General features: G+C 27.9%; 1 protein-coding gene across 2 annotated transcripts in view; it reads left to right on the forward strand.

Annotated features, from left to right (window-relative positions):
• Nucleotides 1-91: 91 nt before the first annotated feature.
• LOC107448975 (solute carrier family 41 member 1) overlaps nt 92-18,359 on the forward strand; it is a 41,387-nt gene continuing 23,119 nt past the window's right edge. The window contains exons 1-5 of one of the 2 annotated variants that reach the window (XM_043038822.2): nt 92-213; nt 4,195-4,414; nt 8,995-9,483; nt 11,593-11,700; nt 16,919-16,990. In XM_043038822.2, the coding sequence (XP_042894756.1) occupies nt 4,271-4,414; nt 8,995-9,483; nt 11,593-11,700; nt 16,919-16,990 (813 nt within the window). In that variant the 5' untranslated portion in view covers nt 92-213; nt 4,195-4,270. Of the gene's footprint in view, nt 392-4,194; nt 4,415-8,994; nt 9,484-11,592; nt 11,701-16,918; nt 16,991-18,359 lie in introns of both variants that reach the window. The other variant, XM_043038823.2, reaches the window with a different exon arrangement.

Raw genomic sequence — 18,359 nt, forward strand, 5'->3', positions numbered from 1 at the left:
ATTGATATAGTCAATATTTTATTTTTAAATCGTATTTTTAAATAGTATTTTTTTTGTTTTGAAATTGTAAGTTCGCCTTTCATGACGTCACCGGAAGTTGAGGTACTCAATTACGTCATCTGTGCGGTTTCACTAAATTGTACTGCACACTGCAGCTGCTGCGGTCTTTTAACTGGCTGACTGAGAAGTCTGTCAGGTCTCAGCGCTACTTGGGTAAATATTCTTTATACATATGTTGTTTTCGGAATTAGTTTTTAAAAGATCGCTAAAGTTTTATGTTTACTAAGCGATTAAAATTGTTATATCATGTCATTTAATCTCTTTTTTTAATAAATTATTCTTTTACTTTTTCTACTTTTAATTTGAGTTCATTTCTTGTGTTCGTATTTCGGTACGTGTTAGGACTTGTTCACCATGTTTTGTGTTTAAATAATTTTGCTTAGTTAGATTTATTAATATTATAAAAATTATATAGATTATTATGTAAGTTCTTCATTCTATTATAACTCATGAAGGTCAAATGCGCAGCCTTTCATCTTGTGTACTACTTATGCAATGAATTGTGAAATTCAAAGAAAAGACTTCAGTTGAATAAGTCATAAATTATATTTGTCATTGGAATCGATGTCCTTTACTTTTATTGGCTAATTTGTTTATATTCTAATATGTTTACATTCGTGTGGGCAGAGAAATCGATATGTTATACTCCCAATAAGTCTGCTTTGAATTTTAAGAGTTTATTTTAATGTAGTTTTTAAAATCGTTACTATTCAACATTTTCTTTTCGATCAATTTGTATTTATTTTGATTCCTTCAAATGAATTTCCCTGTTTTTAAGTAATTTAATTTTTTTTTCGTTGTTGGTACTGAAATATTAAATTGGATAGGTGTTAAGTATTATGAATGTTTTTTACTATTTTTTAAATTCTTGTATTTATTTTATCCTAAAAATGTATTTTATTTATTATAGTATTTTTATATAATTAGAGATGTAACCGCGCAATAAAAAAATACTTGAATTTCTCTAAAATTAAAAATCATTTTGCTATAGAAGTCTCCTTTTGAAGCTCTTGGAATGATTAATTTTCATAATGAATTAAATTTTAGTGTTATTAGTTAGGTTTTGTTTTCTTGAAATATTTTCTTAAGTAAAGCAATGAAAAGAAACATGAGTGATGAAAGTAATGAAATATAATTTAAATGAGAGTTAAGAATTATTTAGGAAATTTAATATTTTCTTTATTAATTCTTACAAATTAAAAATAAAAGAAAGACAGTGATTTGTGTAATGTTAAGGGAAACCTTAGTAGAATTATAATTGCGTGGGATATTCTGGTAATGGGATGTATTGAGCACCAACTACAATCATCAAGGTGCCAAATAATTCTTAAGCATACAAAAAAAAAAGAAATGGGTCGATTTGGCAGATTTCTTGCTGGCCACTGCATGTAAGTTGCCATGATATGGCGAATATTTTGCTGTAGATGACAATGTGGGAATGTTCCTAATTAAAAAGTTTATTTTAAATAATGATGATGACAGTGTGCAAATTTTCCTAATTAAGAAGTTTATTTTAAATTATGATGGATGACCCAGCAATAGCTGATTGATATGAGCTCTGCTCCTAGCTCACACTAACCTCAGTGCTGATGTATAATATCTTCCATAATAGACAGATCATCAGGGGTCTGTTTAGAAGAAATTTAGGTCCCTTAGCGGACCATTCACAAAAATTTATTTTTAATTGGACCTTTTCACAAATTGGTTTACTTCATTGTTGTTTTGTTAATCGAATTAACACTTCCCGGGGAGGGGGTGAAGAAAGACGGTTCAAGACTAACTAGTTTCCCTAAGTTTAAATTCGAGATGTAGTATCCTAAGAAAATATTTCTACTTTTACAAACTTTGTGTGCGCATTCTTATTAATATTAAATCATAATTTTTTTTTTAAATAAATAATTGACCAATTTATATTTATTTATAAAATTAATGAGTAGAATATAATGTAAATAAAAATTAATTTCTCGCAATTTTTTAAATAAAATATTATAAATTTAAGAATTGTTTAAATTTACGTAATGCATAACACATTAAAAGTGATTCATAACTAAGTTTTGTTATTTCAAATTTGTCAATTGAAATTATTAAAAATGTGAGCGATTTTGTTTCCATTATTCGTCAGAAATGAATATTCTGTGTTGAGCTAAGTACCAAATATTTGTATGTTGCATCTCTAATTTAGTAGCAGCGATTGTTGAGCATAATCTTGTGTAAAAGGTTTTTAGCAATTTTTGCAATAACAGGACCCTATTTGCACAAATTCACAATAGCAAGACCCTGGTTGAAATAATGTAACTTATTTTATATTCACAAATTATGAATAGTTTTTTCACAATTTTACAAAGGCAGGACCTTTCACAAAATGTCTGGAATTCGAATCTTCTTACCATCTAACTATGAAAGGTTTTTGTGGTTTTCCTGACCATGCAATGCAAGTGTAGTTTAGTCCCATTAAAGAAGTCCTCTACGAAGACTAGTTTGTTCTGGTGCTTGATCTACGAGCCCCCTAGTCTTCTAGGCTGGGTTCAAAATTACAAGCCTACTCGATTTGTAAATTTTTTATGTGACAACAACTTAAAAAATATATTAATATTTTGTAAAAGGATCTTCAAACAACAAAATACCAGGAATAGCGAAAATTATATTAGAATATATATTAGAATGTATGTTTTTATATGTTAATGAAAGAAATATATTTAAACAGTTTTATTTTATACATAGGAAGTTTTATTTTTGAACAATGCTCTTCTGGTATTATAAATTAGCCACACATATATTTTTATTATTGAAAATAATTCTCACTTAAAGATAAGAGATGCTAGGGAGGTTTGTCGCAAAAAGTCAGAGAAAATTCTGCCACAGGAGTAAATATTTTCAACATGCAGATTAAAATGCTAAGATTATATAAATAAATAAGAAAATATTGAAAGAACTAAAAAAAATTTTTTAAAAATTATCTAAAATTTATAAAATTTTAAATATAGTTAATTCTGGAAGAGCAAAAAACAATATTTCATTGATGAACGATTATACTGCCAGTGCATGAATGCAAAGCACAGGACAACATGTAAATTCGAAATAAAACATTTAAATTAAAAAAAATCATACCAGACACTATTAGGTTGAAAAAAGGAAACTAAAACTAACCTTTACATCAAACAATAAAATTAGTATAACAAATATTTTAAAATGCATGGAATTGGATGCAAAAAACTATTTTTAGTTTCTCTTTTTTATTTTATATCCGTAGTTGAACAGCAGCCCCATTTTCCGGTTTACGACTACTAATGTACAACCTCATAGCCTTGTAATATTAAACTAATCCAGAAGTCAAAGAGACTTCTGGATCTGTACACCCAGAGCCATGATTTGCTTTGGGATTATGGAGGGCTTTGTGACTCGACAGATTTAACGTGCATCAGTCACCATTTACTATACGGGGAGTTTTCGGCGGGCGTGAATGAACCCATGACCTCTTGGTCATAGGCCCAGTGTCTTACCGATCAGGCTATCCCAACCCTAATTATAGGTATATTCTTTTGTAACTTCCGAACATATTTCAAAGCGACACTTTTGTTGCTTATTTGTATGATTATAGCAATATTTGTAAAAACATTTTATGTGAACGCTAAATATATTGAAAGTTTTTGATTGTGTTAATAAGAAATTCACTTGTGTCGGCATGTCAAATCCAATGTGTTTTGTGACAATATAAATGTATGTGATTATACCGTTAAGAATTTCAGTAATTAGTGTTGATTATAATAAATGGACTTTGTAAATTAAATTCTAAATTCCACCTCTTTAATGCAATTATTATTCTGTTAATTTTCATTTTAATGTAAATTTGGAAATTTCTGAGATACAGTTGGCAAGTTTTTATTTTCATAAGTATTCAGTAAATTTATGTCTTTAATTTATTATAGCATTATTTGTTTTTTATTAAGCTGTTTCTTTTTTCCCCAAGTTTTTCCAACAACCAAAACTAGCATCTGTATCCTCATATAGTTAACAAGAACGCTGCGAATGTGTGTTTCCTATGAAGATATTGTGTATCTTATGAGCAGGGATTTTTTTACAGATAAGTGCAGCAACCCTGATAATGTAATAAATTGTGTGTTTTGTGAATTTCAGTGTAGCACTGCGTCATGAACAACACTAGTGTTTCTATCAGTATGGTGTCTTCTTCCTCTGACACAGCCAGGCATATATGCAGAATCAGTGTTTCCAGCTGCAAGGACGCTCTCGCGAGGCTGGATTGGCCTCAAATGAAGCCAGCGGACATACAGAGGCTGTTAGATCTCTTCAGCCCTGTTGTAGCCAGGCATTAGTCGACGAACATAAGAAGAAAAGAGTGAGTGTATTTTATCATTTGTTAAAATTTTAAAATATTACATAGCTTCCAATTCTACTGGATTTTGCCAGTTTCTACTGGTTTAAAATTCTCCTAGGTTTTGTACATTTTAGAAAATTCCCTAAAATTGAGTAACTTTCTTAAAAAAATCCCTGTTGAAATTGAATTTTGTACATATTATTGCTTGCTTGCTTGACTATTTAAATATAAGTATTACTGATATATAATGAAGCGAACCTCTTTTATAGAAATCAGTTCAAAGCGTTTTTTTGTTATAAAATGTTTTTTTTTTATTTTTATTCAGATCTCTCATTTTATATTAATTAAAAAAAATCTTTTAACTATCTTTTTGATGAATTAAATACCTATTATTAATATTCAAAATTCTGAATAAACATGATACTATTTAACATTTCAAGTATGTTTAATGTCAGTCATAACTGGAAAATATTGCAAATTTTTTATTTTATTTTGATGACTATAAAAATTCCCTATGTATAAAATATTTAGTATATTGTGCAACAATTATTGAAAATAAATTTATATTTTTTAAAATCTACTGTTTTTTTTTCTATCCATGTTGGCAGTTATTTGTATGTAATTGATAGCACATACTGAAATAAATTTTTTTTAAAATTATTGTAGACTAGTGGTCATAATCCTATGACTGTAGTCCATCTAATATTGGATTGGATAATTCAAATTATATTGAATTTGAATATAATTTGAAATATTAATTAGAACCAAAAAATTTGTATTTCTGTTCCATGCTAGTGGAAACCGCAAAATTTTATAGTTTCAATTTAGAGATTCTCTATTAATTCTATGCCTGGTCCAGGCATACAGCTTACCTGGGTCTGCTTCCTCTCATAGGCCGGAAGGTCAGGGTCCTTCCGTGTCTTGGGATAATTTATTTAACTGTTATGTTTTGATTTTTTTAAAGAATTTGTGTTCATTTTCTATGTCCGACACCATGCAAATTGCCCTTGTTTTTCATTTATTTTGCTTTTAAATGAGATTCAAAATATTTTTTTCTCAATCGAAAAATTAAATAATTATCTATGCTTTAGTAAGAGAGTTCTATTTTATTTTTTTTTTCCAACTTAGAAAAATTGTTTTGTGAAGCTTTCATTCGTTCTCTATAATTTTAAATAAATGGTTAAAACAAATATTAATGATTCAAAATTTGAAAGAAAAACATAAATACAAAAGTTTTTATTATTTTAAGATCAAATTAGTCATAACTTTGTAAACAAGCTAGGCTAGATGTTCAATTCCCTGTATATTTGTTGCATTATCAGGGGTTTGTTCAGGGCAAATTTACTGCCGTTAAGCGGTACTTTCACAAATTCAATTTTAGGAAAAATGGTAGTTTCTCAAAATACTAACATATTTTTGAAAAATATTTAAATATTTTCTTATTTTACCATTTTTTTGTGTTGATTTTTTAATATAATTTTTAAATTTCGCAAATTATGCCTGAATTTTCTCTAAACAGGTACCTATCAAAAAACCTAGACAAACCCCTATAAAATAAGATAACATTTTTGGAAATAGTATTAAAAAATTAATTATGTTCTAGTGGCCTAAAATTCAATGTACTGATACCGGGTGGCCACCCACCTGGAAAACCTGGAATTATCAGAGAATTTTTTTATACTGGAAAAATCAGGGAATTTTAAAGAAAAGCTGGAAATTTTTTCTTAGAAATTTTTTTAATTTCACTAATTTAAATTGACTAATTTTCTTAATTTAAATTATTCCATCCATAATACCCACATTTTTTAGATGGAAATGTATCTCCAAACAGTTAAAATGTCATCAACTTAGCTATACTTTGCTTGCATCAAAATTTGCTCCATTATATATAACCCTGTTAAGCTAGAATCAAAGCCTCCTAGATAGGGTGAGCACCCTATCTAGGAGGCTTTGCTAGAATGCCACATAAAATTCTCCCATGGTTGCTCAAGCAAATGTAGAAACCTTTGATCTCTATGGAGACTATGGGACTGTGCAATTTAGGAAAAGCAAAGATTGTGCTGGACCTGGAAGAAGGATATTTGCTTTTGTTTTAAAATTCTGTCCGTGGGCTGAATCCATTTATGGCTCAAGTTTTTTCCTATGCTTTAGTGGTAATTTTTTTCTATTTTGACAAAATGAGTCAAAATGTTTTTGTAATTTTATCTTAATAAAATTCTCCAAAAATTAGCTGGTTATAATTTAATAATAATAGATTTTATATTGCACTCTTTTTTTTTCTGAAAGCTTCTGCACTCCCATTCAAAAAATCTAAATTATTTTTTCTCAGCAGACAATTTTTTCCAACCAATCACACATTTTTTTACAATCGCTAACAGCAGTGTTTGTCGACAAATTGTTGCATTAATGCTAATTTTTTCTATTTCATTTTAACCTTTTATAACTTATTTTAATTTTTAAAAAAGCTGTTTTTTTAGAACTAACTATATATTAATATTTAATTTTACTGTTTTGTTGGTGAATATTTAATTTATGATTCAAATTGTATAGTTATCACAATATCGAAAGTTCGTAACTGTTGCTTGTATTCCAGAGATATTTCCAAAACTATCCCTCCTTTTGCCCTAAAAAGCTGACAAAGACTAAGGAATATATAAAAACCATTTTAAATGATGTTTTAGTTGTGTTGTGCACTGTACAAGATTTTTGTTGTTAAAACAAAAACAATTAACTATGCTAAACTATAAAACTGTGTGCTTAGATTGGAATTCTTTAAATGTTTTAATTTCAATTAAGGAAAAAAAATAAAGTATAAAATTAAGGAATTTTATCTTTTTTTGTATAGAAGACAATTTTACATTTGTGACATTTATTTTTGTATACTGATTCTCTTAAAATAATATCGCTAATTTAAAACAACATTATTTAAAAACTTGACTTGAAATATGAATCTAAAATAATCAAAAATCTAAATGAATCAAAAATCTAAAATATGATCAATGTATTTTATAATTTTATAAAAAGCATTGGTAAGATAAAATACAGTATAATGTAGTATACAGTTCAGCTTTATATTGAAATGTAATTACAGTGACTCACAAAAATGTTGGTACACTTATGACTTTTAATGAAATAAGGCTATCCATTAATTAAAATGAATATTTCAGAATTGATATTTAATAATACAAAATGTGTTTTAATCTTAATTAAACTATATGGAATATTTTAAAAACAAAGGAAAGTTTACTTTTAAGAAATCAATCATTAAAAAGTGACAAAAACTTTATCCCACTAAAAAAAAACCTTTGTCTATTATTAAATATTTTAATTTTTCATTAAATTAACATTTAGTACAGTTCCCTTTCTCATCTACAATAGCTAAGTTTGTAAATACATGTAACTGTTTTTTTGGGGGGTGGGGGTGGGGGAGTACACAGAATGTTTTTTTAAAAAATTGCTTCTGCAACACTCAATTGCGAATTTATGAATTTTTCCACAAATTTTACAATTTTAATCTCTGATATGAAGTCCTTCTTTTAAGCATTTTATCACATTATTGCACAGTGCAATAGGACACAATAAACTAATTTAACATATTCATTACTGATTTATCTTTTATGATGACAAACAATCAAAATTGGTCTATTGTTTTATTACGACCACGAGCCGTTTTTAAATGATAAAATTAAATATTACGGAGTTAGCAAGCAAAAATTAAAATATAATTTTACTATCATAAGTTTGATACTAAATTACAAATAAATAATTAAAAAGTTTAATGAAAAATAATTAAATAAAAAAATTATAGCAATTGACGATAATTTTAATTGTGAAAGCATTTAACTGTACGATGACTTTTGTGGGGTAAAATTTTTGTTACTTTGATATCTTAAAAATTAACTTTTGCTTTATTTTTAAAAATATTCCATGCAATTTTGCTAAAAATAGATTATACATCTTATTTTCAAATACCCATTGTGAAATAATCATTTTAATTGATGAATTTTTATTTCTTATTTCAATGAAAGTTATAAGTGAACGAACACTTTTGGGAGCCACTGTAATTATAAAAATTTATTAATATATAATGACCTGAAACAGTTTTCCTTTTCTCAATGAAAATATATTAAACAATATTTATCCAAGCTTTTATTGGTCATTCTGTTTTCGCCATTTTGTAGGCACACTTTGAGCAAATACTACTTAAAGTAACGCATTAAAAAAATTTTATTCAATAGAAACATTATAGTTTACAAGCTGAACATATTATTTTTTCCACATGTTTCAATTTTTTTTAAAATTAATGTTGTGCAAAAACATTAAAAAATAAAAAACGAAATCTTGTCTAAATTATTTTTTTCAAGATATGTTAAAAAAAATGACATTTTGAATAAAATATTTTATGATATAGACACTTTTCTTGTACACATCCTGCACTTCATAATAAAGGGGGGGGGGGAAGCACAGACCTGAAAATTTTAAGATTTTTACCTGGAAAAATCAGTGAAATTTGAAATCTGATTTGAGTGGCCACCCTGTGATATTATAACTTGCTTTTTGACATTTTAAATTCTTTTTTAAATTCAGTTTTTCCATTTTAGGCTTCACATGTGCATAAAATTAGGGGGTTATTTCTGGAGGATCACATATTTCGTTTATCACTTTTATTGGCACCCAAGATGGTCACCCAGGCTATTATGGAAGGTGGACTATCCAATACAGCAAATGCTGCTGGCGATAGCGAACAGTCAGAACTGCTCGCTCTCTCTGCATGCTGCCCAGAAGAGGAATCTCTCCGCAGTCCCGATTCGGCTGCTAACATCTTGCCAACGAGCAGTGTCAGTCAGAATCTGCTCGCTGGAACAGTGAATGAGACTTATGAAGGTAGCATTAAAGATGGCTCTGTAGATTTGAACGATGATAAAGACCATAGTGACATCATATTAACCATGGATGAGAATGGGGGTACTGGCAAAAAAGATGATCAACCTACTGAATCGCTTAGGGCGTTAATTTTCCAAGTGTTTATTCCGTTTCTGATTGCTGGCTGTGGAACAGTGGCTGCTGGAATTGTTCTCGACATAGTTCAGGTAATGTTCTGATTTTAATTCTGTTTACACGGTGCTTGAAAAATTTGAAAGTTCTTGAATTTTGTTAGAAAAAAATCAGGGTCCCGATAAGTCCTTGAATTCTGTGATAGGGTCTTGGAAACGTTTTTGATTTTCTCGGAATGATTTTCAAAATAATCTTTCCTTTGAAGAAAAAGCTTGGGGGGCGAAAATTCAAGCTAATATTTCAATAACTCTATCTCATTTCCCTGTTTTCTTTTTTATTATTTTTCATTTAATTCTAATATGCTACATTGAAATTTTCATGTGAAGTTTTACTGCTACCAATCTTTAAAAGTTTCTTAAAGTCTATATTCTTAAAATATATTTTTATTTATAAATTATTATATATTTTAATTATTTTATTTATTATTCTAAATGAACAACTACTCAGATGTAAAAAATTATTCAGCTTGGGAAAAGAACAATCTGAACCTATAATTGCAGAATTTGACATAATAAGTAAAAAGTGAGAAATAATTTTACTTGTTAAATATATATAACGGTAATTTATATTAACAGTTTGAACCAAAAACTGTTTTTATCTCGAGTCTTTTAAGAATTGTATCTGGCTGCATCTGTCTCTCATTTCTTTTATTAATATCAAGTCTAGCACAAGGTTGTAATATGAAGGTTTTGAGAGAGATATTTTATTAAACGATACATAAATGCATTGCTTAAATATAGGGGTGCACAACCTTCCATAAACAACCATAAAAAGGCAAAAGAAATATTAGTTTTTTTTATTGAATTAAAAAGAACTGTTTTCTCTCATGGAAATTGCCGCTTTGAGTTTTGAAAGGGCACACACTTAACACTGTAAAAATTTATCAAAATGTGTAAAATCATGTAATAACTGAATTTGGTCCTCAACAATTTTTAAGTTACCATTTTGTACTATTTTATGTAGTATTTTAAGAAGTAATTTTTAGTCATCAATCTAAATATTATTTTTTGATAATAATAAATGAAGGCGTAAATTATTATTTATTAATAAAAGTAAATGAAGGCGCGCTAAGAGACATTCTCTGAGGATAAATTTTTTTCTTCAAAAAAAAAGTTTTTTAAAATTTTTAGAAAATAAACATTTAAATTTGCATTTTTTTTAAAGAAAGGTATATATTTGATATATCTAGAAATCAGTTTAAAACTTTTTTTGTTCTAAACTGGTGTTTTTTTTTTTTTTTCTTTCAGAACTGTCTTTTTAAATCAATTGAAAAATCTTAACTATCTTTTTGATGAATTAAATGCCTATTATTTTTCAAAGTTCTGAGTAAACATAATACATAATATTTCAAGTTCATTTAATATTGATCATAATGGAAAAATATTGCAGTTTTTTCTATTTTGATGACTATAAAAAAAAATCCATAAAACTCTCTAATGTGTAAATTTATATTTTGTAAAACCTACTTTATTTTTTCCTATCCATGTTGGCAGTTAAGATGATATTGTGCTTGCTGATAAATTTTATTTGGGTGAAGAAAGCATTGACTAAAGCACCTGATGTATTTTATCAATATTTTTGGACAATGTATTGCAATATTAAAATTGGTACATGTCTGTTATTGAGTGAAAGTTGTCGACAGTACGTCTTCATGTGCATACCTGCCAAGTCTCCTGTTTTTTTATTGAAGACTCTTGTATTTTATGACTATCTCCTGTTTACCCGTATATTCCCAAATTTCTCTGTATTTGTTGAAGAAATTTTAAAAAAATATTTTTTTTTTGGTGATAAAATATCTGATGAAAAAAATACTTCTCTTATCCCTCAACAGATGGTGCTTTAGCCAACACTGCAGTATGTGTGAGTTATACTAGTTTAAGTATTTATAAATAATGGTGTGACACCAATAATTTTTAGATTACGATTTATATACATATTTTTTACTTAGTTAAATCTAAGTGCTTATATTTCCAATTTTGAATTTCTCTTTTTGACTTCCATGATTTTGTCTGATGTATCAAAACTTTACTTGTAGTCTAAAAAATGTTGCTAGTAAGTTCGCCAATGTTGGCTGGTATGCAAATTACTTACTTATTTAATTTTACTCAACATCTGAATAATCTGCGTTATATTTATTTGTTTAGACGTGGCCAGTGTTTGAAAATGTAACACAGCTGTTCATCCTTGTGCCTGCTCTGTTGGGATTAAAAGGAAATCTTGAGATGACTCTCGCTGCTAGAATCTCCACTCAGGCAAGTGTACTACACGCATCTTTAAATAAATATTTTTTACATGCTTTGATTTCTTTTTTCAATATTTACAGTTAAAGTTTACTTCATATCCCTGTGGCAGAATCGCGGCCACATTGTCGCAGAATGTTACAGAGCTCTTGCCGAAAGATTTTTCTTCTGAAAAGCTAACAAAAAATTCTTTTCTACAGAAATTTACACGTAATATTTGAATAATGCACAGGGTATCTGCTCACCTGGAAGGTCATGAAAAATCATGGAAAGTCATTAATTTCAGTATTGAAAAAAATTTGTCCTGAAATGTCATGATTTTTACTATTTTTTTTTAAAAAAATCATGGAAAGTCATGGGTTTAGATCTATGAAAAATATAATTTTTAAAAGGAAATCCCCTCCGCCCAATTTCTTCCTGTTCCAAATATCTGAATTCCTAACAAAATCACCACTCAGTCATATTTTATTAGAATATAAAATTATTTTATCATGTTCTTTAAAAATTATCGTGTTTTTTCAAAAACTGAAGGAAGAAACATCATTTATAGAGCAAATTATCTTTTAAACTTTTGTGATTTAAGAATTTTTATTATTTTTTTAAATTTTATAAATGTAAAATTCGAGTTGAAGCAAACTAGTCATTGGCGATTTTTTTTAATTCCGAAATCAGATGTATTTCTTTCCTTTCTAATGAACAAGAAAAGTATCTTTAGAATATGATTCTGCAGAAAAAAAGGGGGGGGGAAATTATTTGCTTTTGTATTTTTTTCAGCTATTTTATTATTTCATCTCTTTCTTTGCTCTGTTTTTTAAATTTGAAATCTATAAGTATGAAGATGCAATGTATAACAGTTTTGGTTATACCTGTCATTTCAATTAATGTTATTATAATGCTTTTTTAAATTTATTGTTGCGTTTTTGTCGGAGAAAATAGTAACTTCGTAAAGTCATGAAAAATTCTTGGAATTTGTCATGGTAAATCATGAAAAGTCATGAATTTGAAAGTCTAAAATGTAGCAGATACCCTTCCTTTCATTTAGATAATCAATTTGGCTCTCTCAAATTACGCCGATTGTATCGTAAATCAATGTAATGTTTTAATTGCATTTTCGGCAATTATTGATATTGATTTTCACATGGATTTTGAATATCCCAATACATTCCAAGCAATGTGGAAAATTCAAATCATGCATTCGAGTATTTACTTTTTAAGGCAGTAATTCCATCGAATTGTTGCAAGTTATTGCTATTGATTTCTCCATAGATTTTTAATCCGATATTTTTCATACAATATTATTTGTTACAGCAATCTAATCTCCAAACGAAACATGCATTTGACAAATCCTTTTCATGCGATTTCGTAGTCAATCTTTTTCTCGGCAATTACTACTACTGATTTCATGATTTTTAATTATATTTTTTATTGTGATTATTTACAAAATGCAAATATGGAAATACTTTTTGTATTCCCTCTCTCTCTCTTTCTCTCCACCCCCCAACAAAATGTGAGAATATCACCCATAATATTAGAATAAAAAATTACCAACACTGTGCTTTTGATATTTTTGAATAGTAGCATATATGTTCGTTATTATTAAAAGTGTCCTCGCAGAACGATAATAGTGCTCGAGAGTTTTGTCGCAGTTAGCTTGAAACAATTCTGCCCCAGGGTTTCATATATGCAAGAATTATTTTCATAGAACCTGTAAATATTTTAAATATATTTATGCTATGATAAATCTTATTATTCGGGAATAGTAGATTAAAAAAGATATGGGGAAGTAAGGTTTTAAATCAAAGAAAAAAACCCTGTGGCAGAATTGCAGCCATACGGCAACATTGTCACAGAACGTTACAAAATTCTTGCAGAAAGATTTTTCTTTTGAAAAGTAAAAAAAAGAATTTACCTGTTATATTTTAATCATGCATTTAGATAATCACTTTTTGATGCGCTCAATATACGCCGATAGTATACTAGATTAATGTATTTTTACAATTGTATTTTCAGTTATTGATATTTATTTTCACGTGGATTTTAAATATCCCGATAAAGAACATGGAAAATTCGAATAATGTATTTGCAGGGTGCGTACAAACTCCTTATACTCCTTAGAAACTCCATGTAAAAAAAAAAAGTCTCCAAGGAGTACTTGGAACTACTTAGATTTCAAATTAGTCCTTAGAAACTCCTTAGATTATTGCGTCGCATCGATGAACTTTCTAAGTTCGCTGATGAATCTGCTGTCCAAGCAGGGAAACTAAATGATATGACTTAGCTGTCAAAATATAATAGCTTAAGAAAAACTTTTTTAAAAAAAATTGAATTGCAAGAGTTAGAAGAAAAAAAATAGCAGCAAATAATTTTAATTTTACATGTAACAAGCAAACTTAAAAAATTATTTTTGTTGTTGTTGTTGTCTTTAGATTTTCTTATGTATTCAAATTTAAAAATATAAGATTGGAAGGTTTTTATGTTAATCTTATGTACCTAACATATGTACTTATGCACTCCAACAAGATTTATTAAAATATTTGAAGCTGAAAAATGTATTTATGTGTGAAATTATAACTTTATTTTTCTTGATGAAGTTTGACAAAGTCAAAATTTATTTCAAAAGGGCTAAAAATAAATATCTTGTGCAAAATATAAAATTTTGACAAAATATAAAATTTTGAAAGTTCTTTATAATAACTGCTTTTTAATTTAAAAAAAAAAAAAAAAAACTGCCTAGTTATCTTTCACACAAATTTTTTAAGTCCTTAAAATTTTGGACTCCTTGGATCTCTTTTTCTGATCTCTGTATGAACCCTGATTTGAGTATTTATTTTAAAGGCATTAATTCGGTCGAATTTTTTCAGTTATTGCTATTGATTTCTCCCTAGTTTTTATATCCAATATTTTTTATAGGATATTATTTTTATACAACAGCCTAATCAAGAAACGAAACACACATTTGAGGTGTCCAATTCGCATGATTTTGTCGTCTATCTTTTTTTTCGACATGCACTACTACGGATTTAATTTTTGAAAATTTTTTTTTTATTGTGATGATTATTTACAAAAGGCGAAGGAAATAATTTCTACGTCCCCCCTCTCCCAACAAAATGCGAGAATGTCACCTATAGCAGTGTTTTCATCGCAGAGAAAAAATGGGTGAGAATTTCTCACCCTTTCTCAAAAACAGGGTGAGATTTCAGAAAGTTAAGTGAGATTTCTAAAAATTAAAAAACAAAAACGTAAAGAGACATGAAAAAAATCATTTCTTTAATTATAATACATTTTTAATGTCTTCTAATTTTTAAAGCATTGAATATTTTTGCTGCATCATCATATGGAAAATGTTCTATATCTACTTTTTCATCAGCTATTCTAATTAGGTAACTCAAATGCGTATTTGTTTCGTTTTGATCGTTTCTACCCACATTTGTTTCATTTTAATTTGTCCGTTTCGGAGTAGAAGATATTGCCTTTACAAGGTATTTGTCCATCTTGCATTAATGCGCAAAAAATTTGAACGTCTTACATGAAGAAACCTTACCTACAGTAAACACGTGGTTGCAGAGAAATGCGTTCTGAAAGAGGTTCGGAGGGATGGTGTTCTGTAGTTCTTAAAGATTCTGAACAATACTGGTAAACAGGGAAGCTAGATAATGGGGCAGATGTTGAAAATAATGAAAGATCCAGGAAGAAAAGTGAAACGGATTTCATTATAATTGGCGCAATGAGAAATTTTTTTCAAAATGCGAGAAATTCGCGAATTTTGAAATTGGTTTATAGAATGCGCGAATTTCTCACGGTAATAATTTTTTAATGCGCGAAAAGAAAAAAATATGCGAGATTCTCGCGTTCTCGCGCTGTAGTGAAAACACTGCTATAGGTAATATTAGAATAAAAATTATATGTTGAATAGAGAAAAATTATCTATGGTTTTTTTGTAAACAAAGTGTTTTTGTTAATTTAAATTAGTAACATACATTTTTATTATTAAAAGTATCTTGCAGAATGATAGTTTTGGTAGAGAGTTTTGTCGCAGATAGCTCTAAAAAATTCTGCCACAGGGGAAAAAAAGTTTGTTCTTTTTAAAAAATCTTTAAAATATATTTGGTATAAAACTCCAGTGTGCATGCTTTTTTTCAAAAATATCTTTCAAATGAACTTGTACTAGCTTTTTTTTGTTATATATATGTGTAACATAAAAAGCTTTAATTAATCTTTCTATGTTATTCCTTTTCTGTAAATCCTTTTCTTAATTTATTATTCAAAATGAAACGCTTTCTCACACTTTTAAATTCTAATCCTGTCTTTTAATCTATTTTTGGTTCAAGTATGCATTAATTAAAAGTAAGAAATTTTCTCTTTGTGGAAATCGCGCGACCTATTCATTAAACCAATTACAATTACTAAGTTTTATCTAAAACGAGACATTTTATGGATTTTTTTTGCAAGATTTTCCCTAACTTTTATTGAGGAGCACAACTATTTTGTGTCACTCTCTCTCTCGTTTCTATTATCATATAATGATTAAATAAAATTAATTTGCTCTTTTTAAAATCCTGTGTCTGTTTGTTCTCCTCACACGACTGCCACCATTAGATATATATAAGCTATAATTTTTTCATTGAAATAGTTATTTTTTTTTTCTAACACTTTTCTTTTAGTAGGAAATTTTTATTGTTGTTTGAATTGTATTTTTTAACATTACTAGTCTCTAAAAATTATCTGAAATTTTTTTTTTTTTTTTTTTTTTTTTAAATCTTAGGCAAGCTATATTTAAAATTTAAGCTGACTTTAAAAAAAAGTATAACTTAAATAGTTGTTTGACTAATGTAATAATTTTCTGTTGAAATGTTTTCCAGAAAATAAAAGGATCAGAGATTGTTGATCACTGCCAGTTCGTATAGTTCTAATACGGCATTAACAACTAAACCATGCAAACCAAAAAATAATTTTTGTAGTATTTAAAATGTTATGCTAATAATTCATGTCATATTAAAACAAATTTTATCTTCATTTTTTTAAAAGTTAGTTTGTAAATGATAAATACAGTTATTAAATAGTATTTCCTTATTATATCTGTAAAATTCTCTTACATTATTTGAGGATATTTCAAATTCTAGCTCTAGTTTAGAGAAGAAAAAATTAAAGTTGTTATAAAATATATTTGTTTTTACTTTTGTATTTCATTTACAAAATACATATAATTAGATTGCATCTTTTTTATTTATAGGCAAATTTAGGGCAGCTAGACAGTCTTAGAGAACAATGGAAGATGACGTACGGCAACATGGCCCTTGTCCAGGTAAGCTGATGTAGATATTAAAATTTATAGTGGTGTTGTAGTGCTAATACATGAAGTTTTTAGTAAATTAAGAATTTAAGTTAGTAGTAATTCAACTAAATACTAATAGTATCTGCACACCTGGAAAGTCATGGATTTCGATATTGAACAAAATTTGTCACGGAAAGTCATGGATTTAGGTCGCCGAAAAATCTAATTTTTAAAATGGAAATTACCCCCCTAATTTTATGGTGTTCCGATTATCTGAATTTGTAAGAAAATCTCCACTCACAGTCATATTTTATTAAAGTATGAAGTGTTTTTATAGTGTTCTATAAAAATTAAGGTGTTCTTTCAAAAAATGAAAGAAAAAAAATCATTTCTAGAGGAAATATATCTTTTAAACTTCTTTGATTTCAAAATTTTATTTATTTATTTTATCTGGCTGAAGCAAGCCAGTCATTGGTGAATATTTTTAATTCTGATATGAGAACAGAAAAATCAGGAGTATTTCTTTCATTTCCGATGAACAAGAAAAGTATCTTTAGAATATAATTCTGCTTAGAAAAAGAGAAAAATTTATTTGCTTTTGAATTTTCCCAGCTATTTTATTGCTTCAACTGTTTCTTTACTCTATTTTTTAAATTTAAAATCTATAAATATGAAGATGCAGTTTTGATTAAACATATCATTTCAATTAAAGTTATTATAATGCTTTTTTAAATAAATTGTTGTGTTTTTGTCGGATGCAAATAGTAACTTCGTTAAGTCATGAAAAATTCTTGGGATTAGCCATGGATTGGAAAATCTAAAATGTAGCGGATACCTTGTAGTACATGTCGACTCTCAGATTTGACAATAACTTCCTTAATTTAAAATTTCCTGAAATTAAATAGGTACACGAAGAAAAAAAATCAAAACCTATTAAAATTGTTTTTGGACTTGGATTATTGGCTGTGTTTCTATTAGTAGTTTTTGAATTGTTATCGAAATGGACATAACTGTGGTTAATTTCCTGCCGCTAAGTAAAGAATGATTTAGAAAATATCATTAATTCCAAATATCAAGATATAGGATTCAATTCACATTTTTATTCGCACTTAAATATAACGTTTTGCATTAGATTCCATCTCCGTGGCAGAAACACGGCAACACAGCGACATTGTCGCAGAAAGCGACTGAGTTCTTGCAAAAAGATTTTTTTTATTTGGGAAATAAAAATTTTAGGTTTGCCACAAACAAAAGTTCTCAAAAAAGATTCTGCAGAAACAGAAGCTGTTTTACCAAAAAAAAAAAAAAAAAAAAAAAACATTTTCTACAGAAACAAAAAATTTCTGCAGAAGAAATAATGGTTCTGCAAAATTTTTTTCTTACAGAATTGTTTTAATTT

Source organism: Parasteatoda tepidariorum, chromosome 10, assembly GCF_043381705.1.
Source record: "Parasteatoda tepidariorum isolate YZ-2023 chromosome 10, CAS_Ptep_4.0, whole genome shotgun sequence".
NCBI classification, from domain to species: domain Eukaryota; kingdom Metazoa; phylum Arthropoda; class Arachnida; order Araneae; family Theridiidae; genus Parasteatoda; species Parasteatoda tepidariorum.